The sequence below is a fragment of the Elephantulus edwardii genome, unplaced genomic scaffold, assembly GCF_000299155.1.
Source record: "Elephantulus edwardii isolate Elephantulus edwardi_28Jun2011 unplaced genomic scaffold, EleEdw1.0 scaffold00114, whole genome shotgun sequence".
NCBI classification, from domain to species: Eukaryota; Metazoa; Chordata; class Mammalia; order Macroscelidea; family Macroscelididae; genus Elephantulus; species Elephantulus edwardii.
In genome coordinates this window covers 9,295,653-9,322,853 of record NW_006399864.1, presented here as the reverse complement: position 1 = coordinate 9,322,853, position 27,201 = coordinate 9,295,653, and the positions used below count along the sequence as shown (strand labels likewise).

The following is a 27,201-nucleotide window of genomic DNA, read 5'->3' as shown; positions in this document are numbered from 1 at the left end:
ACAAAGATAGCAAAGAACAGGATCTGACATTGGGTTTATGAAGTTTGAAGCAGTTTACAAGAAAAGCAATCTACCATTGAAGTATTATCCTGGAATCTGAAGGAATAGAAAACATTTAAACTCCTTCGGTAATCTTGGGTTTGTGGATTGGATAAACAGTGTATCCTTGCATTTTATAGTTCACTTAAGCAATCTGATTTTGATCTGTATATATGGAGTAGACAGGATTCAAGTGATTTTTCCCCCCTCCCAATCCAATGAGCAAACACATATGTTCTTAAAAAATGGAACTTTATATGTTGTTCATATGGAAGCTATCTAGTTCGCTATAGGCCCAAGACTTGACCTTCCTTTTATTTTGCTATCACTTGCTTAATTCTTTAAATTCTTTATGGGAGACTGTTGATCAAAAGAAACAATTTGCTTTTTTCCCCTTTTACTTTCTTTATAAAAGCTACATGAAGTGTGTAATTAATAACTCAGTACTCCTGGACCAATGAAAGGAACAAGCATGGAAAAATATATTTCTTGAAAAGACCATCATGACTTTGTGTGTGTGTGTGTGTCTATGCTCGCTAAGCTTTGATTTCAAAGACTTGAAAGTTTTATTATCTGGAAAAACATTAAAAAAATGTCATCTGTGTTATATATTATGAAAATAAGAAGTGCTACTTACAATAACAATCATACTTAGCAGGATTTGGTACTGAGGTCAAATTGTAGTCCCTCCCCATTTTTTAGTCTTTCTCAGAATATATGTATATTCTTATATATAGATAACATAATGGTTACACACACATGAATGTTTAATATACGTACAAGTTTTGCTTTTCTTTGAGGAATTCTTTGTAACTTTGCTTTTTAAGAATAACTTTCTTCCTGCTTCAAATGAACAACTAGGAATAAAAATCATCTTGCTTTTTAGGGCATACAGTTGATGGGAAATACTCATTTAGCATATGAACGAATGAATGAAAGAGGTGTGTGAAAGCCAGAGTGACACTAAGGCGTCAGTGATTTAGGCCACCCTTGCTTGTTAATGATTTAATATTTTATAGTCTTTCAGCAAAATTGGATAAAAGTTTTCCAGAATAAAACTAAAGGGCCTGTGCTCTTAACCAGCATCATGATGGAGTCAGAGAGGCAGGAGAAGTTTAGAAATCATTTCTTCTAATGCTCATTTCAGAGAAGAGAAGGGACTGGTTATTGGTCATCTCGGCATGATGTAGGAATCAGACCAGAACCAGGACCCAAGATTTCCTCTTCAGATTTTTTTCTTCAGTACTTTTTTTCTTTGCTTGACTTGGAGTTGTGATGCAGAAGAAGCACAGAGCTTAGATCTCTTACTTTCAAAGAATTTCTCCTCTAGAAACATCCTCCTAGTTGTCTTCTGCATTAAGTGGATTTGAGCTGAGCTCTCTTCTTAAATAACCGGATAGTCAATGGTGGTGGCTTAATTAAATTATCTTATGGCAAGGTTGTTTGTAGGACAATATGTAAATGCAATGAATTAATGATTTTTTATACTTAAGAAATGAAAGGAAATAATTAAGTGCTTAATCCTTAATAGCTAGGTAGTATTGGGGGGGGAACACCCCAGTCTGATTCCTTTTGCTCTTGAAAGTGCCATTGTGGCAATATTAATCATTATCCTTTACAGAAAGTTTTTAAAAAGTTATTTATGCATTTTCATAAGTAAGATAACCGAGTTAGCAGAATTAGACTCTAAGATTATTTCCATTATATAAATTCTGAAAGTGATACTATGACACAGAAATATAGAATTATCCGCTCCTGTTACTTTCCATAGTCATAATTTTTTTAGAAGACAACAAAGAAGGCTTTTAGATATAACTGTAACTTAGAAGGAAACTTAATAAAAAATAAATATATATCATTTGTGCAAATAGAGTATCTTACATTCAAGAGATGAAAATGGATTCATATAGAACAATTTTGGGGAGACTGGTTAAACTCACTCAAATAACTCAGCACATACATATATTCACATTATTTTGCACAGTCTGTTTAAAGACTGTACCTGCGGGTTTATGTAGGTGGAAGAAGAGCAGTGGTGGCAGAATGGTTAGGCATTTGCATGTTACCTTAGAGGGCAGCAGTTCACATCTCTCTCTCAGTTGGTGCATCTTGGAAACATATGAAGTGGTTCCACTCCGTCTTATTGTGTTGCTGTGAGTTGCAATAGATTTGACAAAATGGATTACATTGACAGAAGATGATCCCAAATTGGAAATACTCACTATTGACCACTCAAGTAATTTTTTTAGAAAATCTTACATTTAGAGGAATGCACTCAGTCTTAAGTGCTCTTAAGTGTGTCATTTAGCCTGTGAGTGGCAAATGATTCATGCTGTCAGCTCCCAACCATAAGATGGACTGAGTCTCCCTGAAACTGCTTGGGAAGAGAGCTTGGTGATTGACTTCTGGTTGAGGGGGCTCAGCCATTGAAAACTGTCTGGAGCAGAGCTCTGCTGTGACACTGGGGCTCACGATGCCTGGGCAGTGTCTCCCAAGCAACTCCTGTTTGTTTGGCCTTCGTTTAAATTCTGTTGCTCATTCACTTTTAGCTCCATTATTTCAAACCATTGCCTGTAGCAGACCTTCTATCACTGGCATTTTAGAACCTTTTATTGTTTTTATTTGAATGCTGAATTTTAAAATAAACTTACCAAATCTAATGATTAAGGCTTGATAGATTTTAGATTTTCCTGTATAAAAGTCATTGCTGATGTTCATTCTTTGAGATCGTTTTGACCCGACCTTGGTGTATAGGTAAGTTTTACAGTTCTTGTTAGTATTAGTGTTGAAAGGCGTTGGAGGTGAATAATCTCACCAGCATCACAGGCTGTCGTCAAAATGATTTCCACCCTGGTAACCTTTTCTACATACTTCTCCTTCCTCATTCTCGGGTCAAGGGGAGAGAGGTTTGCCAAAGGCTCTGCTCATTCTTTTATCAGGTACCTGTGAGCAGCTCATGGTGTGCTGGCTTATTAATGTTTTTTTAAGGGTGATATTTGAAAATGTGTTTACATCATTTAGGAGGGATTTTTTTTTTTTTGTTTTGTTTTGCAGATGTACAGATCGGCTCTCCAAATGTCTTCTGTGTCTTCTGAGCATCTCCTAAGACAATTGCATTAGCTTCCTGCTAGTTGACTAATAGAATTAATAATTATAAAAAGCACTCTAAAGCCACATGCCCCATGAAGTCAATGCTGGGTATGACTTTACAAGTATGTGATCCATTTTTTTTCAAGTGAAAATGTTAACTGGAAAAGTTCTTGGCACACAGTGAAACACAGTGCAATCTGTTCTTTGTCTTGGAGATAATAACTTGAGGGTGGCTATAGTCTTATGGCATCTAACTTATGACTTGCTCGGGGAGTTCCTTCCACTGAGAAGTATTGCAAATGTGCTTATATTTACATAATATGTCACTCTGAAAAATTATAGTGATATAATTCTAGTAAAAAATTATTTTTTCTATAGCTACTTCAAAGTATAGTTGACTAAATGAACCACATATTTTTTTTTAAAAAGCATCTAAATTAAGACATGCCATGCCCCCCACAATAAAAAATAAAACGCAGATGACCTCTCTGATGCTTCTTTGAAGTTTTAGCAGCTTAACATTCTTTGCGATGTATATTATTAAGGGCACTATTCAACATAAGGAGTCAGTGAGTCATGCGTTCTGAAGGTTTGTTCTTGGGTGGAAGGAGGAACTGAAATTTGGGAAGATGATAATTTAATTATATCACATTTTCTCTCAGGCTTTAAAGATGCTGATTGAGTAGTTATTAAACTATGATCCATTACATCTTTTGAAGATAACAATAAGTCAGTAAAATGTAGTTTTGTTTTTCTTCTGGACATTAATTTATTGCTTTTAATGTATGTGTATACACACACACACACACACACACACACACACACACACACAAATTTTACAGTATTTAATCTTAGCTCTCTAACTTTTGACAATGTTGCTGTTTCACCCTGAGGATTAACTAATGTATGGTCATTGCCATTTTCTTTCATCTTGATAGATAAGTTTAGTTTTTTGTATTTGTTCCTCATTTATTCATTGGGGCCCACTGTTTCATATAGAATTTCTGTCTTTGTTGTGCCACTGTATTAATTTGGTTATTGTTTTTATTTACTAAGAAGAAAATGAGCACATAGAAGTGATAATAGTTGTTCAGCATTTGTGTAAGGAAAGATGACATTGTAATAGTTACCAAAGGGAGTAAGTGATAGGGAAAAAGGGAGATTCTGGAGAGGAAAGCATAGCTGCTGAACCAAAGTGTGACATATCTATATGAGTGAATATTTGTTAATATGCACAAAAAAGTAGAAAGTAAAATAGAAAGTCCTTTTCTGTAGGAGAAATTAAAATAGTGTTTTGGTTTTTTTTTTTAATGGAAACATGTTTAAAGCATAATTAGGTTCCCAGGATTCCTCTTTGAATTTTTACTCTTTTTTTCCCCCCTCCCTGTTTGCTGTCAATAAAATTCTCTCCATTCTTGCATACGTTATTACAATTTCCCAGGATGACTTTAGTCACATTTGAAGGAGGGATAGAAATCTAAAAAGTCAAAATAAAAAACTAAGACATTAAAGTGCAGGCATTAAATGAAAGAAATTCACTAGCCAGTTTTTATTTTTAAATGATAGTTACCTAGTTTAGTTTTAAAGTTTAATTCTTGTTACCTCATGCCCTGTACTTTTCATGAAGCTTCTACCCCATAAGTGTGTATTTTGTATTTTTACTGTTCCAATAGTGACATTTTATAGATACTTGATTAATAATGTTATCCATTTCTAAACAAGAAGAGTGCACTTTCTTAAAGGAAGTTCTCTTGTATTTTTGACATTATGTAATCAGTGAGAATTTTCACTGGGGAAACAGTCTCTACATTCTAGTGCATTTTCTTTGTGATTCATTTCAGTGATTCACGTCATAAAAATTTTGCTTGACTGGCTTTTTCAGAGGTAAAGGTACACCCATGGATCGAGAGTCGATGTGGTTCTTCAGCACTTGTGCGAAGTTACAGATGAAAACGACTGGAACGTGTTATTAGTTTGCATTTTCTCAGGACATTTTGGCTAATCATGGTGTAACTAGTTCAGTTAAATCTGTCCTGTGGCCAGAGTCGGCTAGTAAAGAAGATTTGTTTTATTAGTCAGTCACAAGAGGATGTGTCCAGAATACATTTGGGGCAGTGACTTACACAGTACAGGGCAGGAATGCTCTTGAATGATTACGGAACAAAAGCAATGGGCTCTGGTGCCAAGGCAACCTGGCTCATACATTCTCCTACTGACATGACACAAATTGTTTCTTATCTCTGTAGATCCTTAAGAGTTCTGACTAATTACACTGCATTAGAGAATTTTGTCACTAAGTTCTTATTCTGACCCTGGTCACCGCCTCTGAGAAAACTAACCTAAAAGCCATAATTGAGCTGGCATATAAAAATGAGCCATGGGTAATGGACAGTATCTTACCATGTTTGACATGAGTGAACTTCCAGTATTTTTTGATAATGTAACTTTTCATCAGGGTGTACCTTGAAATTCGAGACTTCCATCATTTCTCCATCACGTTGGATGATAGAATTGTAGTAAAACTTGAATTAGCCATAGCCAGTGAGATGTAAGTCCTCTTTCAATGTCAGTTAACCTTCAAAGGTGGCTTAAAGTCATTTCTAGGTAGGGCAAAGATGTAAATTTGTTGCCTTCCATTTCCTGAAAGAAATAGGATAGTTTTCACTCTGCCTAACCCCTACAGCTTTGGTCTATTGGCATTGACAATATTTGATAGAAGCTGTATTCTGTCCTGGTTTTACATTGTGACCACCTTGCTCTTGTTTGTGTGTGTGTATTTATATATATTTATACACACACACACATATATATATTTAGATTATGTGTATATAGATATACATAATAGGTAGCACATATAAATAGAACAGCATATGGAAATATATGTATGCCTATATTATATAATCTAGATATGAATGGTAGGTTTTATATATATTACTATAACTAGAGAAAGAAATTTGACAAAATTATAATATGACAAGAAATAGTAACTATAGTTTACGGAATATATAATGTCAAAATACTGAGTCCTTAAGAAATCTTAAAACCATTTAGTACAAAAGTGAACTACTCTTTTTACAAAAATAACACTAAGTATCAGTTGTTTGCTTTCGTGTGAATATGTTGCAGATTTTGAAATGGACCCTCTCCCCCCACCAGAGGGAGTATTGTATTAAACACTTTGAAAAAAACCCCCACAAATACCCATGTAAGAGAATAAAGAAAATATTCTAGATTGAATTATGTGTCTATAACTCTCAGATAACCCCTCATCTGTCTCTTCCTTGTATTTGTACAGATATGGTCCGGAAAAAGAACCCCCCTCTGAGAAACGTTGCTAGTGAAGGCGAGGGCCAGACCCTGGAGCCTATAGGTACTGAAAGCAAGGTATCTGGAAAGAACAAAGAATTTTCTGCAGATCAGATGTCAGAAAACACGGAGCAGAGGGATGCTGCAGAACTAAATAATAAGGAGGAAAAGAGCTTGCATGTCCAGGATCCATCTTCTAGCAGTAGGAAGAACTTAAAAAGCTCAGTCCTGAGTGAGAAGGCTGGCTTCAATTATGAGAGCCCCAGTAAAGGAGGAAACCTGCCCTCCTTTCCACATGATGAGGTGACAGACAGAAATATGTTGGCTTTCTCATCTCCAGCTGCTGGGGAAGTCTGTGAGCCCTTGAAGTCTCCTCAAAGAGCAGAGGCAGATGACCCTCAAGATATGGCCTGCACCCCATCAGGGGAATCACTGGAGACGAAGGAAGAGCATAAGATGTCACCAAAGGCTACAGAGGAAACCGGGCAATCGCAGAGTGGTCAGGCCAATTGTCAAGGCTCCAGCCCAGTTTCGGTGGCCTCAAAAAACCCACAAGTGCCTTCAGATGGGGGTGTAAGACTGAATAAATCCAAATCTGACTTACTGGTGAATGACAACCCAGACCCGGCACCTCTGTCTCCGGAGCTTCAGGACTTTAAATGCAATATCTGTGGCTATGGTTACTATGGCAACGATCCCACAGATCTGATTAAGCACTTCCGAAAGTATCACCTAGGACTGCATAACCGCACCAGGCAGGATGCTGAGCTGGACAGCAAAATCTTGGCCCTTCATAACATGGTGCAGTTCAGCCATTCCAAAGACTTCCAGAAGGTCAACCGCTCGGTGCTTTCTGGTGTGCTGCAAGACATCAACTCTTCCAGGCCTGTTTTATTAAATGGGACCTATGACGTGCAGGTTTGTACTTTATATTGTAATCTGTGTCTAAAACGAGAGAGAGAGAGAGAGCAAGAGAGAGAGAGAGAGAGAGAGAGAGAGACAGAGAGAGAATGAATATGTATGTGTGTGTGTTTGTGCCTGTTTAAAAACCAAGCTCCTGGGTCCAGAAGAGGCGCCTGCTTGGTCCAGTGGAAGAGACGAGTGCATTCTATATCTGTTTCATTCACAACTGCTTTTGGAGTTGCCTTTAACCTGTCAGCCTGGGAAACGATCCCAATATGTCGATTAGAAAAGGCTTTGCTAGAATTAGCTAGGCTTTGTATTTCTGCACACATTTCTTGGCAATTTGTTTGTTTTCACAGTCTTCTAACTATGGCACGGCTCTGTATGGCTCTCATGATAATAACGCAGGCTTTTAAAAATTTTCATATATAGGACTTTGGCTTCAGTGAGGTTCTTTGCTGTCTCTTGGGTTAGGATTTGATTTTACACTCGGCGGGACATCAAGTTGAACTGGATTTGAGTTACACTGACGGTTAAAATAAAGATACAATCCTGAAAACACAAACTAATCCCAAATGGAAATTTGAGACTAAAGTTACTTAATGATTGCAAGTGAGTTCGTGTGATCATAAGTACTAGAGACACGAGAGTGGCCTTGGAGTAGGCTGGGAAAGCATTCCTTCCAGCATTTCAGGAAAATGGCTAGAATTGATTAAAGCATTTAGTAATAATTCAGAGTTTTACTTTTATTAAAATGAGCATAACTTTTTGATCTACTTTTCTGTCTTTAGTTCACAGCATATGTGAACTAAAGTTAAAAAAAACACCCCCAAAACCACCAGCAAACTAAAGAAAAACCTGTTACTATTTCAGATAGCACAAAAAATAGGATGGGGTCTTAAAAAAACAAATTCATGTAATTGTAGTGTGATCAAGACACATGCTTATCTTGAGAAAAGTATTTGACTTTCGTGAGTGAGTAGACTTTTTTGGATATTATTAGACCAGGAGGATCTTAAAATATAGGAAGCTTGATAACTGAACCTTCTTTTTTTTTAATTTTTATTGTATTATTTTTACATGTACCATCAAATCAGATCTGACTGGAACAGCAGGAGATTGCCTCCTCCTTCTCCAGCAGAGCATCTGGTGGATTTGAACCGCGTACCTCTGGGATTGCAGTGCAGCATCTTGCCACTAGGCCACCAGATCTCCCTGAACCGTCTTTAGGAAAGATTAGAAAAAGTACCAAGAAGTAATGGAATTACCTTGCCCTTCTTTGGCCTACTAAGTCCCTTAAAATAGCGTTCCTTTTTATCAGCTCAACCGCTATAGCACCTTCACTGTAGACTTCTCCTGACATGGAGCCAATGACAGACAAAGGAGTTGTGAGTAATAGAAAGTGAGCATATTTTTGCACTACTTGTAGGAGAGATCAGAAGAGAGATTTCTGAGTCTTTAAGATGTCAGAAAGTCAGCCCTATCGCTTTGAGGGAGATAGAAAGAAGAACCCTTAAAAAGGCAACTTCATCTTCGTAAAGCTCTCTCCAAATTCCTTCTCACTTTGTGAATTTCCACAAATAGAATTATTTTTGTGGAGCGCCAACTTTAAGCCAACATAGTTATTATGCATGAAAGCTGCAAGCTTTGAACTGCTGTCTTATTAAAGATCATCTCACTGTCTAATGTCAGATACACTCTGCTGTCAAACTGTGATCGGAAAGCAAATAACGTGTTTTAGATAAAAGGGTTCAGAGTGAATAATGTCAGTGTGTGGAACGGTGTTTTATAATTAGCAAGTAATATGATGTTAATACCTGGATTTCCGGCAGCAGCTTCAGTTTGCTAGCTCTGGGGACAACATCTGAGGGAAGCTGAGCTAGCCTGTCAGAAAGACTCTCAACTGAAGATTATGGAGGCCTGCATTTTGGAAGAATTCCGATTTTTAAACACTCTTCCATTTCTCCCAAACTGTTATTTGCTAGGCTCTCTGTTATTTATAGTAAAGTTTATGTTTGGGTAGAATGAGCTGGACACTTTTTCTGGGCAGTGATTTGAGAAATAAAACAGATGTAGAAGCTATCTGAGTTTGAACTAATAGAAGGAGAAATAAAACAGCTGATCCTGGCCTGTGCTGTCTACCAGGTCTTCACAACCCCACACTGCAGAGAAGACAGAAAGTGGTAGGAACTGCGTGAGGGAAGAGAATCATGTTATGATCGATATTTATTTTTTTCTCCAAAGACAAATAACTTTGCTAAAAGTAGGAGGGGGAAGCAATTGTGGAAAAAGTAGGTGAGTATTTTCAAGAAGCGGTTGGTTAAGGAATGAGTCTTAGCAGAGCTCGTTTCAATTTATAGACGGCATTAAGTAGCCTTTTGGGCCAAATGCTAATGTTGAGCATTCTTTGAAAACATCAGATGTTGCTGCAGAAATCGTCTGAAGATAAGTGATGTTATTAATATCTTTCAGAGTCTAAAATAAATATAGAATAGCTTCCCTGTATGTGTAAACTGAATAAAAGGACTTCTGCAATCCCCTCCCTTCCTGCACGTTTGTGTGGCTGTAATGTGGTGGTGGAGTGCCTTTCCTTGGCACTTGAATTGCGGGGAGACTAAAAGCTGTGGGAGATAAGATGCTGACTGTAGGATTTCTTTAATGCAGTTTTGTCAGAAATTTATAGTGAGTTAATGGCTTGTGTGGAGTCTGATAAAAAGATGTTGGTAAATACAAGTTGTAATGGACAAATAATCAGTCATTGGCAGGGAGCATTTATATGCATCTGTAATTTCAACTAATTGGAGTAGTAGATGAGCAATTCATTCATCATCTTCAACTCAACTGGCTCCTCTTTGGGTTTTTTCCCCCATACAGACAGGACAGTTGGTAAATGATAGATTTATGATATTTTAGGCTGAGCACAAAGAACAGAAGCTGGAGCAGAGGATTTAAAGAACTCTTTGGCTTTGATCTAGGTTTTGGTTTAACATGGTTGATTTTAAATAATCAGAACGAACTTGACTGCAGATTTGAGATACATAGTTGGGGGAAAGAAATAATTTGAACCGATTCCAAGATTTTCAGTTATGAGTTCAAGAGTTCTTGTCAGTAATTTGACATGTATTTAGAGGAATAATGGATATTTAGATACACCTAGTGTTCAGTGCTGTGTCAGTAATATTTTAGTGACTTGAATCAAAGCTTTTTTGTTAGTGATAGTACCAAACTCTGTGTGTGTGTGTGTGTGTGCGTGTGTGCGTGCGCATGTGCATGCTACTTAGTAGAGTCCCCAACTGGACAAAAGAAGTACCTGCCATAAAATCAGAACTGGCTTTTCTAAGTCTGTTAGTTCATTCTCCCCAAACACCCTCACACACAGCCCTAAAACCAGAAAACAGGTCTCTTCTTTGCCCAAAAAAATGTAGTTAAGCCCAAAGTTGAGTGACTTGACCAGTATTTTAATTTAAAATTTTTGTTTTGTTTTGTTTTCCCTAAATACTTTATTAATGATTATTTTTTTTTTAAGGGTATGGCATGCCTGGTAATCCCTTCATGGGGTTTTTATTACCCGTCTTTGCCTTTGAGGGTCACATATAGACCAATAATAGGACAAGAGATTGAGGTTCTTAAAAAAGTAATTACAGCTTCTTTCTTTTTAATCTGCTTTATTATGCTTATATTTAAACCATCCCTGAATGGAGGCCTGCATTGTTGAATGTGAACTTCACTGTTTCATTGGGGCTTAATGTGCAGTGCATTAGGGCGTTGCGTCATCTTTATGGGGGAGCTCTGAGCCTTCAGATCAGGTTGTAAAAGTAGGAGTTCTGTCAGGTTGTGCTTCCCACGGGAAAGTGTTTAAGCCATCCTGTGTTTATAAATGCTCACAATGTATATATTACCCTTTCATATTAGTAACCCTTTCCTGTTACTCTGCATTATTCAGGACTCTTAAGAAGATAGCTATTAGATACCATCTATTAATTTCATTGGGTCCCTTTTATAAAATCTTGAGGTTAAGAGAAGACTCTCACCATTCACTTAACCACGAACTGGCCTGTGTTTAAGCCAGAACTCCATTTCTGTTTTGTAAATATTTTCATTCGAGTTGCCCAGTGTGTCATGTTGGAAGCAGGAAGAACAGATTTTGGAGATAGGAAGTCACGTTTTGTTTTTCTATTTCCAGTATTTTGAACTGTATCGACTTTACAGATACTTAACCTATACCAGTGCATTCATTTGAACAGGGGATTAGAGTTTGGTCTGAAAACAAAACAAAACCAAAAACCCTGGACACATTAATCTCATTGTGGTCTATTTTGACTTTTCTTGAATTTGACTTCCAAATATTTATTTAATTTGGGTTTGCTTTTTTTTCTCCTGGAGTCCTTTGATCTGGAATAGGAGGGAAGTTGTAGATCTTAGCAGGTTCTGTTTCTTTGTTTTTTCTGAGCTGAGGATGATTACACTTTAGAAAAGCTGGTGAATGAGACTTTAATCAATTCAGACTGTCTATATAGTAGAGAATGTTTGGCATATGAACCCATATATATATTCAGGACCGTGTCTCTTTAACAAGTAATAAAGTGTGCAAAATAAAACATATGCCTACCCTAGGGCCATAAAGCCAAGTGAAGTTCTGGCATTTGCAGGGCCATTTTTATCCGTAAAGATGGCTGGGCTGAGTAGTGTGGCCCCCATACTAGAATTGTTTGACCTTCTTTTTCAGTCTATCTTCATGACAGTTACACCACCTTTCAACTTTGTCACATGAGAGAAAGATAAATATCAAGCCCTCCTTAGCTTTGTTTGCTTGCTATTCTTTAAAGAACATATAGCTCATTTAAAACAAAGTATCTTTACAGATATTTAATCTGTTCTTTACAGATTGTTTAGAAGAAGAAAGCTTGGTGACCATGGTGTTCAGCCAAATTATATAACTTCTAATGAGTCATATAACTTTTCATAGGGAGCTCTGGTGACCTAGCGGTAAAGAATTGCGCACCACCAATGGCCCAGAGGCATGTGGTTCGAATCCACCAGTTGCTCTGTGGGAGAAAGATGAGCAGTCTCTTCCCATGTGATTTATAGCCTCCAAAAGCTGTTGGAGGGTCAGCTCAGTTCTGACTTGGCAACAGATGGCAACATCAACAAAGTAAACTTTTTGTATGAATTTATATCATTTTTAATTGATCTTAAAACTGAAAATGTAGTAAATGTTTTATCTGCCAAGTAGTTGCTATGCTGCCCATATCAAATTACGAGATTATACAGTAATTTTATTGTTTCTTAGGCTACTGTCGTTACAGTGCATATGTACATCTGTTGAAAACACAGGTATAAATTTAGTGCCTGTAGAAATGTTGGTGGTTATAGAACAAAATTCTGTATAGAAATGATGTTAGTTATAGAACAGAGTTTAGGTCTTTCGTGCAAAACTTACTCTCAGACGTATTCGACTTGACAACATTTAACCACTGCTAAGTGAAACTAGTGCCGTTCTATCTGGAGGAAAACTCTTCCCCTTTGTATATCACTCTTTGTCAGTATGCAGTATAAAGTAACCTTGTTTGCTCTTATGCTGAACCTTGTGCCAATCGGGTATCAAGTACCAGAATGGTTTCCCAATGTGGACAGTGTTTGGTAGAGCTCCCAGTTGTAAAACAGGTTGGGAAGCAGGGGTGGCACCCACTTCCTAAACCACATGCCTCTTAAAACTATATGAACTTGGAGAAATGACGATAGCTTTGGAAAGGCATTAAGTCTTTTGTTCATAGAGTTGATATGAGTTGCACTCGACTCGATGGTAGTCAACAACAACTACTTTAGGAGACTTCTCAGCCAGTATAATACAATTTAATTTGCTGATTTCATTCATGGAGTCTAGGGCCAGGAGTTTTTTCTAATGCTATTAAAAAATTTGAAGTAAATGATAATTGTTTGCTTTTAGTTGAACATTTGATGTGAAATTTAGTTTTCTGTGTTACTTCTAAGTGTATCTGTTCTTTTTATATTGTCAACAAATGGTGCATATCTGTTTTCCCAATTTTAGATTCACTTTTAATAATAGCGGTGTGTGTCTATGTGGATTTGAGTTCTTTAATCAGTTCATAAACTTTTAAAGTGGACCTATCTCTGTGCCCATGCCAAAATTGAAGAGGCATTGAGACATGTGAAGATAAAAATAATCTGCCCAAGATTACAGAACTGAGTAATAAATGAGATGCAAACCAAGATAGATGGCCTAGGATGCCTATCCTCACAATCATGCTGATACATATTGTTGTTGTCAGCTTGTGAGTTGGAACCAACCCATACCTCACCCTCCAGTGGGTTTTCAGAGGCAGTAAATTGCATGAGAGGAAATGACCCATCTTTGTCCTTTGGAGCAGCTGATGGATTTGAGCCCTGCACCTTTGTGTTGGCAGCTCAGTTCCTGTCCACTAAACCATAGCCCCAGTAAATACTTAGGCTGAATTTACTACAACTCCAAAAGCAATAGAAATAGAGCAGTTGCATGTAAGAGAAAAGAAAAACTGGTCAACCTGGTACATATTAAGTTAACCATACTGAATAGGAGGACTTAGTTCTTTAACTTTGTTATCTCTTTCACATAATGTAATACCACATTTTCAAAACACATCACTGAGAGTATACTTGGAGTCATTGAAAGGCCAATTAATTTTGCTGATTTGTCATTAAAAACACAACTATTATGATCTGCTAATTATTAAATAGAGGGTGAATTCCAATTAAACCAGTTTTAGTGCTGTGTTTTTATTCCTTAATTAAGGGACTTTCCACTCGTCCGTTTGATTCCGTTGCTATTTCACTCAGTTTGAGGGCTTTATTTTAGGGATTTAGTAAATAATCTGAGAATTTTCTTCTACTTGGGGTTATATAGTTGAAGGTGATTTTTCTATGCAGATTAAAGGTTAAGGAGATGCACCCAGTTCCCGTTTATGTTCTCCAAGGCTGTGTAATTCAGTTTTCTCCTCTGCTTGGGAGTAAGCACAGGTGGGGGACAGAACAAGTCTGGAAGCCTCTGGAGTGTCTCCCTTGAGCGCACTGCAGACCTCAGCTGTGCTCAGAACTGTCTTGTTGGATTCTGAACGTGAGCAAAGGGCATGAGTCCAGTGAGGAGTCTGGGAAATTGAGAAAGAGCCTGCTTTTTTGTAGCATTTCCCCTTTAATATCTAGATGAACTGTTGCTGTGGGATTAAAGAACACCTCATTTCTTTCATGTGTCCAGTGATGTCTTTGGGAATATCACAATAAAGGATGGTTTGCTTAGAGACCTGTTTTTCCAGCTGAGGGACAGCTCCACCTTGATTTTCACTGGCACCTCAAAGTCAACAGGTATAAAGAAAGCTCAAGACATTAACTCCTTCACCAAAACAGCTCTTTTGGCCTGTTCTCATGTCTGTTCCCAGTTTCACATCTTCTCAACTAGAAATCTCAGTAGCAACCCTGGTCTTTGCTATGCTATTTCCCTCTCCCCTAAAGAGTTGGGCAGTTTATACTTTTCAGTCCTTCCTTATTCTTTTATTGCCTCCACCGTTAATATTTACTTGGAAGAATGGGCAGTCTCCTCCCGTGCAGTTAACTGCCTCTGAAAACCCACTGGAGAGACAGCTGTGGGTCAGTTCTACCCGATGGTACACAGTTATTGATGTAATGGTTAAGCACTAACTAGACTGTTGGCAGTTCAAGCTCATCCAGCACTTTGTGGGAAAAGGATGTCAACCTTGGAAGCTCTGTGAGTCTGTATTGTCCTGTTGGGTTTCTGTGAGCTGGAATGAACTAGAAGATAAAGAGAAGTTGCTACTGGTGTGGTTTAGAGTTTTTTCTTTTCCTTTTCTTTCCTGTCTCTTTTTTACCTCCTTTTCCTTCTCTTTGTCCTGCTATTCTTTTTTTTCTCCCCATCTTTCCTCTTTTTACTTCCCTCTTTCCTTCTTCCTTCCTCCTTTCATCCTTCCAGTCTTGCCATTTTTTTATTATACAATTTTTACTTCGTGGCCGGTGATTCTATATTTCAAAGAAACTACAGATCTGCCTTCATTCTTCAGTTTAATGAAATAAAGTTCTCGAATAAAACATTGGTTTTCCAAATTTCCTCTCATTGTGACGACTGCCAAAAGAACAAAGTCCTGGAAAGAGTGTAGCCAGACTTCTTAGAAGCAAGGCCATACTTCATCTGACGTATTTCAGGCATGTTAGCAAGAGGGGCTCGTTTCTGGAGAAAGACATCATGTTTGGAAAATACAGCAAGTCAGTGAAAGAGATGAAGGTCCTCAGATACATTGACACAGTGGCTACAAAAGCAGTGGGTTCCAGCACAGCAGAGGGAGAGGATGGAAGGAGGTTGGGCGGGGCTTACTTCTGTTGGACACAGGGTCATTATGGGTCAGCACTGACTTGATGGCATCCAACAGCAACATGTATAGCATTTAATACCATTACATGACAGAGACCATCTCAAGCTTGATAGTACTCTAAGACCCTCAAGAGTATATTACAGTTTCACCCTTATTTTTTTGTTTGTTTTGCTTGTTAGGTGTCCTTCATATGAAATGCCTTTCCCAGACACTGCCCTTGAGACTCCTCTCAAATGCCCACTCTCTGTCTTCAACATTACCGTCATCTCCTACCAGAAGCCTTTCACTGATTCCTCAGTCTTGGTGAGGGGTTCTTCCTCACAGCCTCTCTTGGAAGCAGTTGCATCTCAAGCAGCACAAAGCAGTACAGGCTACACTGAGTGCTCTCTGTTCACCAGGGAATGTTCTGTCTTAAAGCACAGGCAGGCTGGTGCTTGGACTGTGTCACTTCTTTTGTGTCTCCAGAAAGAGGCACATAGTAGGCGTGTAATCAAACCCATCCCTTTTGAAAGGACGTTTTGCATTTCCAGTGGTGGTGGTGGTTTTGTACTGTTAAGTTGGAATTGACTCATGGTTGATCCTCTAGTGGGTTTTCAGAGGTAGTAAATCTGACAGGAGATTATTTGTATTTTTTCCCCGCTGAGCAGCTGATAGACTTGAACTGCGTGCCTTTCACAGCACAGCTTCTTCCAAATATGACACACTTCAGAACAGATACGCAGTTTCTACTTCTCTTCCTCATGGACCCATTGGAAGCAGGAGAGGAACACAAGTGATAAAGCACTCTGCCTTAGAATCCACTGGGTGCTTCACTTTTTTTGGTTTATTTATTTTGTATCTCACCATGAAATACTGTCTTCCTACTTATAATATAGACTTCAGGCTTATTAGTTTTTAAGTATCCCAGGTGCCAGATAACCAAAGAGAAATTAGTGAAGAATTAGGCTAAGTAGAAGAAGAAAATAAATCTGGCATACAGTATTTCTTAAGATAATTTTTTTAAAAAAACATTGTTAATGTCAACATAGTTAAGAATGTGCAGTCTTTTATTTTCCCTCAAATTTGTGGGTTTCTCCTTGGACTAATTGAAATTTTCTTCTTCCCCCAACATTGATACGTTGATTTTTATTTCAATATGAAATCTCTTATTTCATATGAGGACAGTTTAATAAAATTGTTGTGAGAATATATAGGCTGTGTCTTGAAACGGTGATGATGGTTATCTTTTTTAGATTTGGTATTGAACGTTTTTAAAGTTTTAGGAAAAAAAATAAGTCATTGAGACTCACTGTCTTCTGGAATGTGTTTGGAAAAGTTATATGGAGCAGATAGACTTTATAGGTAGACTAGAAAACTGATCCTGATGATAGTGGTTTTCTCCCAAGCTTGACACTTACAACTGTCTTCAAGTTATTTGAAAATTCAGTATTTGAACAGTGGTCTTGAGCAAATTTGCTTTTTATTTTTAAGTTTTTTGCTTTTTTGTTGATCAGCCCATAACCTCAAGTCCTCTTAACTTAGTACCTTAATGATTGTCTCTGTTGCTATTGATTGTAACTTGGAAATAAACCACATCAGAGGAAAATTTATGTTCAGTTCAAACAATTTTTTGTTGTTATTACATTGACAGTAAAGAGCTAAAAAGTGGCATTTTATGAGGTCTGAAGATTTAAAAACAATTTTTTTTTTTAGTAGAAACTATTTCATTTGATATTTTCTTTAAGATACAGTTTTGCTCCATTGGAGGTAAGAAATAAAGTGAGGCTCAAGACCTTGAAAAAGACCTTTACATGTTCAACCTTTCCATGAAAGCTTTTATATAAAGATATCTGTAAGTAAATGTAAAAAAAGTCACAGAAAATAAATAAGGAATAGTTTTTAAAATTAGTATGCAATAAAATAAAAACCCTTTACAGTCCTGTCACTGAAAATAATTGAATTTTTGTTGGGTATGTGTGGGTTTGTTTTTTTTTTTTTTGGTTTTTTTTTTGGGTTTTTTTTTTAAATATTTCTATAATTCTTTTCAGTGTTTCTCTTTATATAACTTACAACTAAATGGTCCCATGTCTTTTTTTTTTTTTTTTTTTTGAGAAAGATCCATTTTGCTGCTTCTTGAAGAAGTTCAGTGGAGCTTTTGATGATGAGACCAGAGATTACTGTTACTTCCTTATTTAAGATAATGTAGGGACCTCGGTGTGAGATGTTCCTGTTTATGTTTACATCTTATGTAATGAGTTCATTCATTCACCCAGTCAATAGTCCTGAGGTCTTTGTATACTTTCAAAGATTGCTATTTCTGCAGTCAAAGATGCGCTCTAAAATGAAGCATTAATTTAGTAACAGCAGAAAAGAACCTCCTCTGATTTACAGCTAAGAATACTGGGAGTGACAAGTTTATGAGTTTATGTTACTGAATGACTTTATTTAGTCTGTTCTTCCCATTGGCAAGAAGAATTCAGGGTTTATTTTATTAAATAACAATCCAGTCCATGTAAATAAGACTGTGTAGCTTGCTGTCCACATGTGGCTGTTTAAGCTTCAGTTATGTAAAATTGAATTAATAAAAAATAATAAAACCACTTAAATAAAAATAAGTAAAACAATCAGTCTGTCAGCTGTTTGGGGCCTATCTCAAGGGCTGTGGCTACCATATTTGACAGAACAGAAAGTTCTGCTAGAGAGCTGGCCTTGGGGTTTGTGAGTAATTTTCAGACACATTTTTTTACTTGATCCTCAAACACTATGGAATGGCACAGTGTACAGTGTTACTTAGGTATACAACCTTTTCTCATGTGGATGAGGAAACCAAGAAGATGAAGATTGTGCATTTTCATGCAGTTTAGCATACAGAACTTGGAGTGAAGTGATGGGAACAAAGGTAAATATAAGTGAATAAATTATTTTTAAATCCACCTTTGTATCTTCAACTGTAAGTTTCTTGAAGGCAGAGATATGGTCTAGCTTGATCATGAGTATGTCTCTGGTTTTATTATACTTCTTAAAATGTGAATGCTCCTATCAAAGGATTCATGGGCTATAATTAAAACTCTAGTTAGCAAAAGAAGAAAGATTATAAACAACTCTTTATCTTGCCTGTGATCTCAGAGATAGGAAGGGATACTTCCCTCCCTTACTCTTTGTTGATTCAACCATTTGGAAAGTTTGCAATAATTCTCTGAATCTGTAGGAACTGTTTCTTGGCAATAAGTATCTATAAAGTATTACTGTTGTTGTTGTTGAGTACTCTCACATAGCTGACCCTCTGGAGAGTTTTCAGAGGCAATTAATCACATGGGAAGAGCTTGCCCATCCTTCTCCCGAGGTGCAGCTGGGGGATTTGAACTGCATCCATTTGGAATTGCAGCACAAGTTCTTACCAGTAGGCCACCAGAGCAAACACTTACTTTGCATAGTTCTTCCTGCTGTCTCTGTGTGTGTGTGTGTATAAGCACACATGGACCTAAACTAGAATGTTTCGAATTCACATGTGGGCATGAAAATACAATGAAGGTAGTCAATAATCATATGTACAGTCTCCTAGAAGAGTAATTCCTGGTTTATTTTGCAATGGCATTTAAAATGATACATCTCAGTTATGTTTCCCTCGGGCTTGAGAACCCATCTGACATCATGGTAAGAATAAAATGGGCGCAAGCATAACCTTTGTTTTCTTTTTTGAAAGGAAAATGGAATAAAATACTGAGTAATTATGTATTATCAAGATGATGTAAGATAGATTTTGTAGTATATAACTGTAAACCAGCTCTTTATAATATGTAACACTAATACAGTGTACTGCTTTTTGCCAAGAAGCAAATAGATTACCTATAGAAGTGTCAGATGTTGTCCTCACTGTTAAATGAGATCCTTGAGTTTTGTTTATTTGTTTCTGTGGTTTGGGAAAGAGTGGTCAGTAGTATAAAAACCACTCCTCAGCATCATTTATGTCTCTAGCCACTAAAAGAATCGTAAATAAAGGATTTGGATGATTTTCTGTGGGTTAAAAAACAAAACTTTGAGACACATGACAACCACCGATTTAAGAGACTTAATGTGATTTCCCTGGTAGCTTAGTTTATATGAAACAAAATATTTGCTGGCTTTTCTTTCTTTCTTTTTTAATACAATAGTATTAAATGGTATTCTCTGATTGTGGTCATTTTTAACCTGGATATTTTGACCCTTAAAGTTGTTGTCTGGTTTTGGAAGAGATAGTGTGATGTTTAGTAGTAGTGTGAATTCATTTCACAATTTCGTGTAGGATTTCTTAAGAGTATCTGTCCTTCTCATTTTACTCTTTTATTGTTGGTATTGAGCATGAGACTTAACAGTTGCAAAACTAAAGACACAGTGAAGAGGTGCCTTGTTTTCTCGGGATCCCTGCTCGACAAGGAGAAGATCAGAATATTTTATGTTTGGGAAGCTTGACAATTATATAGCAAAGTCATTGTTAAATCAGAGTGAATGCATGTCTCTAGATTCTGACAAACTGGCTTGCTTTGCCTGTTAGAGAAGAAGGGGATTCTTTAGGATGTACCCTCCTTTTTGGATTCATATGTAGTTAAGTTCCTGAGTTGATGACATCACATCAAAATGTTTATTGAAGTTAAGATTTTGTCCCACGTCTAGCCAATTGGGAAAATACACACACACACACGTTGTAATTTAGTATGTGTTGCATGTCCGTGAAAGTCTTAGTTATTTTAATCACTTAAGGTTGTATCTTTGAATGGTGTGGCTTTTACATCTTGAACACTAGTGATTGATTATTGGGTGTCCTGTTCTTTACTCTCTGGATGGACAGTGCAGAGTTATTTACAGATTGAAATCTGTGTACTTACAGTAGTGAAAGTAGATCTGAAGAAAAACATTACCATTTTTCAATTAAGCACTGTTGGAGACCTCCATCAATGATCTTAGTGTACAGTTAGACATGAGTTATTTATGTCTTATGCGTATTTTCTTGGACTGTACTGTGGGGAATAATTTGAAAAAAATTTTCCAAGTTGAGGAAGTTTTTGACCAGAAGGGTTATGAAACTTGACTAAGGTGACACCCTCCCTTTAAGTGACAGAAGGAACACTTCATTCTCAGCCTTGTACAATAGAAATGCCAACATATTTGTCAGTTCACTGAAAGAATAGTGTTTGCATTTCAAGTAGATCCTTTAAAATGATTTTTTGAGATGCCGGAGACTTTTCTCATGAAGTGATTTGGATATGAGCAGCGATCACACGTGTCATTTTTGAGCAGCTGTTGAAAAAGGCAGAACATGATTATGCCACTTGCTTAATGTATTACATCTGGTTGCTGGAAAAGTTTTTTTTTTAAATTTCTCTGTTAGTTGGGAGATGAAATTGCATTTTGGAGCTTTTGAGTCAGAAACTTTGCTGTAAGTCATGTATTTCTGCAGTTTCATGGGGACATTTAGTTAGGTCTATAGGGAGCTCTGGTGGCCTAGGGGCAAGAAGCTGCGCTACAATCCCAAAGGCCTGCAGTTCGAGGCCACCACCAGCTGCTCTGAGGGAGAAGGTTGGGCAATCTCCTCCCGTGCCATTAACTGCCTCTGAAAACCCTCCGGAGGGTCAGCTATTGGTCGGTTCAGACTCGAGGGTAAACAACAACATTGAGGTATGGAAGAGAGTCGGAGTAGTTTTTGAATAGCCCAATGTCTTAATTTCCTAGTGCTGCTACAACAAAAGCCTCAAGTGTGTGCTTTTAAGAAACAGAAACTTACTTTCTTGCATTTTTAGAGACCAGCAGTGCAAGGTTAGGACGCTGGGTGTGAAGAAGGTTTTCTCTATGCCAGCTTCAGGTTCTCGTCTCCTCTTTTTCCCTGCTCTCTGAGCCCTCGGCAGCTTCTTGTGCGTCTGTGCCTTCCAGTTCGGGCACACCTTCTCTGTGCCTGCTTTGCTCTTGTTTTAGATCTCCAAGGTGACTGATTGGCTTGAAACAAATTTACAGGAGCACAGGCTTCCTAACATAACAAAGAACGTCTTAGTCCTAAATCTGCAGGTATGGGACTTGAGAATTTACAAAAACATATTTTGGGGGAGACACAGTTCTATTCATAACACTGATACTGTATATGGTCACACTAGGGGGAAAAAAGACAGAGTGGTGGCATGGATTATTTTACGTAAACTTTTGAACATCATGTACTTCTCGTAAACGAAGGTTGTTAGGCCCTTTGCTACAAAAAGGAACCTTAATCAGATCAGACCCTTTCAGTTTTTCCATTTATTTTACAATGGGAAACATTTTCAGCTGGCCACGTTGTTCCCCCTTCATCAACATTTCCTGCCCACTTCATTTTATTTTTAGTTTTCTCATGATTGCAAGAACTTCCACTCAAAGGCATTTTGAGAGGCCATTTTAATGCCTTTTACCCAAAGGTTTTAATATCTCCTCGCTGCCTGCAACCTTATTGCTGTAGGAACTGAATGGAAGATTTCTGTGGAGAAAGTCTGCACTGAGGAAGCCTTGAGCAATTGACTGTGGTTTTGATAGCAACCTTTAAGCTTTGTCAAAAGAAGTCCCACGTGATTTAGATGCCTAGAGAAGAATGGGATTCAGAGGAGGAAACAGTAAATCCTACTCAGTTGCCTTTTTTTTAAAGAGTACATATTATTAAATCTCTTGAATTAGTTATGGTGCTTTCATTACTTCTTCTGTTACTTTGGTCTAAAATAGTTAGCTTTATGAACCTCTCAGAGTGGATATGGCGAGCTGAGTGGGAATTTTACTTGGCTCTGATTATTCAAGTGATTTCTTAATAAGTCCTATTTGGGTTTTTCTTAAATGTAGAGTATCTGGCATATCTCAAATCCCTTTTCCCCTGAGAATTCTTTGAGTTACCAGCATGTTTAAAGTAATGTACATTTGTTTTTTGTTTTTTTTTTTTTTTTTTTTAATTGCACCAGGTCACTTCTGGTGGGACCTTCATTGGCATTGGTCGGAAAACCCCAGATTGCCAAGGCAACACCAAGTACTTTCGCTGTAAATTCTGCAACTTCACGTACATGGGCAACTCGTCCGCTGAACTAGAACAACATTTTCTGCAGACTCACCCGAACAAAATCAAGGCTTCTCTCCCCTCCTCTGAGGGGGCGAAACCTACGGAGAAGAACTCTAACAAGTCCAGCCTGACCCTTCGTTCCAGCGATTCTGGAGACTTGGGGAAGTGGCAGGACAAGATCACGGTCAAGGCCGGGGATGACACTCCCGTTGGCTACTCAGTGCCCATCAAGCCCCTCGAGTCCTCGAGACAGAATGGCACTGACACCACCAGTTACTACTGGTGTAAGTTTTGTAGTTTCAGCTGTGAGTCGTCTAGCTCCGTGAAACTGCTAGAACATTATGGCAAACAGCATGGCGGAGCACCGCCAGGCAGCCTTAATCTAGAACTGAATGATAAGCTTTCTCGGGGCTCTGTCATTAATCAGAACGATCTCGCCAAAAGTGCAGAAGGGGAGCCCGTGTCCAAGGCAGACAAGGGCTCCAGTGGGGCGAAGAAGAAGGACTTCTCCAGCAAGGGAGCCGAGGACAACATGGTGACCAGCTACAATTGTCAGTTCTGCGACTTCAGATACTCTAAAAGCCATGGCCCTGATGTCATTGTAGTGGGGCCACTTCTCCGTCACTATCAACAGCTTCATAACATTCACAAGTGTACCATTAAGCACTGTCCATTCTGTCCCCGAGGCCTTTGCAGCCCGGAAAAGCACCTTGGAGAAATTACTTATCCGTTTGCTTGTAGAAAAAGTAATTGTTCCCACTGTGCACTCCTGCTTTTGCACTTGTCCCCCGGGGCGGCCGGAAGCTCCAGAGTCAAACACCAGTGCCACCAGTGCTCCTTCTCCACCCCCGACGTCGATGTCCTCCTCTTCCATTACGAGAGTGTGCACGAGTCACAAGCCTCAGAGGTCAAACAAGAGGCAACTCACCTGCAGGGGTCAGAGGGGCAGCCGACTGTTAAGGAGAGCAAAGAACACACGTGTACCAAATGTGATTTTATTACCCAGGTGGAAGATGAGATTTCTCGACACTACAGGTAAGCTGTCCCAGGGAAGGTAAAGTGGAAACTGAAGGAAGATACAGATCTTAATTAAATGATTGTTGAAAATGATTGGGTGCTTTGAGGACGTAATAGAGCAAAATAATAGAAAAGAGCGTGCATGTAATTGCAGTTTAGCTACAATTGATAGCTACTGATTTTCCTTTGACCACTTGCCTTGGACGGTTTCTGGTGGCCTAGTGGTCAAAAGCAGGACATTATGCTGAGTGAATTATCTCAGTCACAAAAGGACAAATATTGCATAGCACCACTGTTATAAAGCAGGTCTGACATGAGGGTTTGGGAGGGAAATAGGATAAGAGTGGATAGAGAATGAACATTGCACTGGAATAGATGAAGGAAAGAACTGTTTAAAAGGAGTTTATGGTTAGGCATTATATGCATGACAGTAGCCCAGAATAAGAGGTATATTGCAAAGAAGACTTGGAGGAGGGCGAGGAGAGAGGTAACTGGGCAACAATGAATGAATATTTTAAAAAACATACAAGTGAACTGGTTGAGGGAGAAGGGGTAAAAATGTATAACAATAAATGAATGAAAATCTAACTTTTATGTAAACTTTCATTAAAATAATAATGAAAAATATTTTATTAAAAACCGATCCAAATAAATTGGCAAAACCCCCCACCCAAACGCAGTGCTGTAATCCCAGAGGTGTGCAGTTGGAATCCACCAGCTGCTCCATGGGACACAGGTGGGCATTCCCCTCCCTGGTGATTGGCTGCCTCTGAAAAGGTGCTGACGGGTCAGGTAGGAGTTGGTTCCTACTCGGTGGCACACAACAACGACAGCAGCAACCATCTGTTCTAGATCATTCACTCAGTGCACTTGTAAATTCTCCATGATCTTGACCATGCTGACGAGCCTCAGTTTATCCTTTACTTTTTCCCTGTAAGTATGACTCCATATCCCAGTTCCCTATTCTGACTGTTTCTACTGGGAATCAGTCAGTTGAGAATATATTGCTCATTATCCTTTTTGAAATGAAATTATCTTTTAACTGTAAAAAAAAAAATTCTCCAGCATCTTTACTTCATATCTAAACAATAATCCAAAGGTGAGTGTATTGGTAATTTATCTTTGCGTTTCTCTATCTGAATCATAGCTAGAGCTTGAGTGAGTCTTTCCCCTCCGCTGTTTCCCCTTGCTGTGTTGTCTTTGTTCTTGTTATTGAATACCACTAAGAGAGAACCAATTCATAGGTGACCCTCTGGCAGATTTTTAGAGGCAGTTAATCGCACAGGAGGAGATTGCCCATCCTTCTCCCATGGAGCATCTGGTTTTTTGAACCACATGCCCTTGGAATTGTAGTGCAGCTTCTTGCCACTAGGCTACCAGAGAGCTCCTTACACTGTCTTCATAAACATCCGTTTTCCTGGGTAATTTGTAGTAGATTTAAGAGATTTGTTTAAGATACCCAAACTGAACCCACTACCATCAAGTTGATTTCAGCTCATCACAACCATCTGTGGGCTCTGTAAATCTCTGCAGGAGATTTTTTCTATTGAGGGGCACCTGGTGGATTTGAACCACAGACCTGTATTTAGGATAGCAGCACAACCCCTAATGTACTGTGAAGTCAGAGCACTTTTCGTTTTTGCTATGTGACTTTATTTCATTCATGTTACCATTCTTTGAACTAATTTTAAAAAGTGCACTGTGTCGTGTATTGAAGATACAGGAGAACAAGATGATATCGGTGCCCTCCCAGAAGTTGAGTTTAGTGAGGATGGCACACATTTAGCAGATCATGATCAGAAAGATGAAGATGAAAGATGAAGAAGGCGGTGGTACTGTGGTTGCATCTAATGACAGCCTGGCCCTAATCTGGTGGATTAGGAGTTGCCTCCCTGGGGAAGAAGCATGTAGAGAGAGGTTTGTGGTCTCTATAGGGTATGAGTGTGTGAAGAGTTTGCTCAGAGTTTACTGGATTGCATGCTATCTTGTTCAAATGCCCCTAAGAATCATATCACTCTACTATTTTAAAGTACTTTTCTATATGTAGTTTCAATATCCAGAGAGCCTTGGTGGCACATTAATTACTTGGCTGCTAACCAAAAGGTCAACAGTTCAAACTCACTAGCTGCTCCCTGGGTGAAAGGGCAGTGTGCTTCCTTAATGATTTATAGCCTCTTGGAAGGTCACGGTGAGTTAGAATTGCACTGGAAATGCTGGCATTTTCAGTCTCCTGATTTTAAATCTAGTCATTTCACTTTTCATATATGTAGTTTTGAAACATTCCCCCCATTCTCTTTAAACATTGTGTTATAGGGCAAATATGTGTGTCTGTTTGTTGTCAGTCAGCTGTCATGAAGCAAGTTCATGTCTAACAATAGTCTAATAATATTAGATGTTAATTTGAAGGGCATCCTAATGTTCACAGTGAATCAGAATGTTCAGAAAACACTTGAGATTTACACTGTGTAATTTATAAGGTCAGGCCCAGGAAAGACACCGTCCTGCAATCAAATATGTGTTCACACTTGCAGTGAGTGTTTCTGGCTCCTCTGATGTCAGCTGCATGTTAATTTATCTCTGAGGCCAGTAGACATTAGTTTCTCTCAGAGCTCGGCAGGCGTGCATGTGTGAATATGTACATATTGTACGCACACATTTGCTAGATGATGTCAAAATTAGATAATCGTTTTTTTTTAGAGGCATCTTTCTTTTATGAGAAAATTAGCACAGACACGTGCACACACACAAGAGATACGTACTTAGTAGATTATTTGGGCAAATGAGAACACTAAGAGCATTGCTTAAGAATGTGTCTGGTAAAACACTTTCAGCACGCTTTTAGTAAAAAAAAATATATTTTCTCAATATTTAAGTAAAAAGTATAAGAGCTGCAGTGCAATGCTGAAGGCACGATCTTCAAGGCCACCAGCTGCTTTGCTGGAGAAGGATGGGCCACCTCTTCCAGTGCGATTAACTGCTTATGAAAACCCCACCAGGGGGTCAGCTATGGGTCAGTTCCATCTCAGTGGTACACAACAACAACAACATATGCGTATGGTCACATACATACAATTTTAACAGTAACAAAACAAAATATGTTAAAGTAAAGCTACTTTTCATATTCTCCTTTCTTCTGATCTTTTGTGATTTTGAGTATCCATAAAAATATGTTCACTGTAAAAAAATTCAGAAATGTAGACTATGGACAAAGTCATTTTTCGTAATTTTAGTCTCTCTTCATGCATATGTTTGCATACTTGTATTTGTAATACACATATTAAATAATAAACAGATTTTATACTGCTATTTGGTTATATTCTGCCAAACCTTGAAATGTTGCCTGAAAAACGAAACTTACTGAGACTCACCATAGAAAATTGAAAATAGAGGCTACATTGAATTTTTTTTTTAATCCCTGATAGAGAAGTAGTCTGATAGTGTGGTACATGGCTG

At 38.2% G+C, this 27,201-nt stretch overlaps 1 protein-coding gene across 2 annotated transcripts in view; it reads left to right on the top strand.

The window, feature by feature from the left end:
* The first annotated feature begins 3,214 nt into the window (after nucleotides 1-3,214).
* The window catches only part of TRPS1 (trichorhinophalangeal syndrome I), a 229,644-nt gene continuing 205,657 nt past the window's right edge, over nucleotides 3,215-27,201 (top strand). The window contains exons 1-3 of one of the 2 annotated variants that reach the window (XM_006892339.1): nucleotides 3,215-3,251; nucleotides 6,425-7,353; nucleotides 22,637-23,766. In XM_006892339.1, coding sequence (XP_006892401.1) covers nucleotides 3,215-3,251; nucleotides 6,425-7,353; nucleotides 22,637-23,766 — 2,096 coding nt within the window. The remainder of the gene's footprint in view (nucleotides 3,252-6,424; nucleotides 7,354-22,636; nucleotides 23,767-27,201) is intronic. The other variant, XM_006892340.1, reaches the window with a different exon arrangement.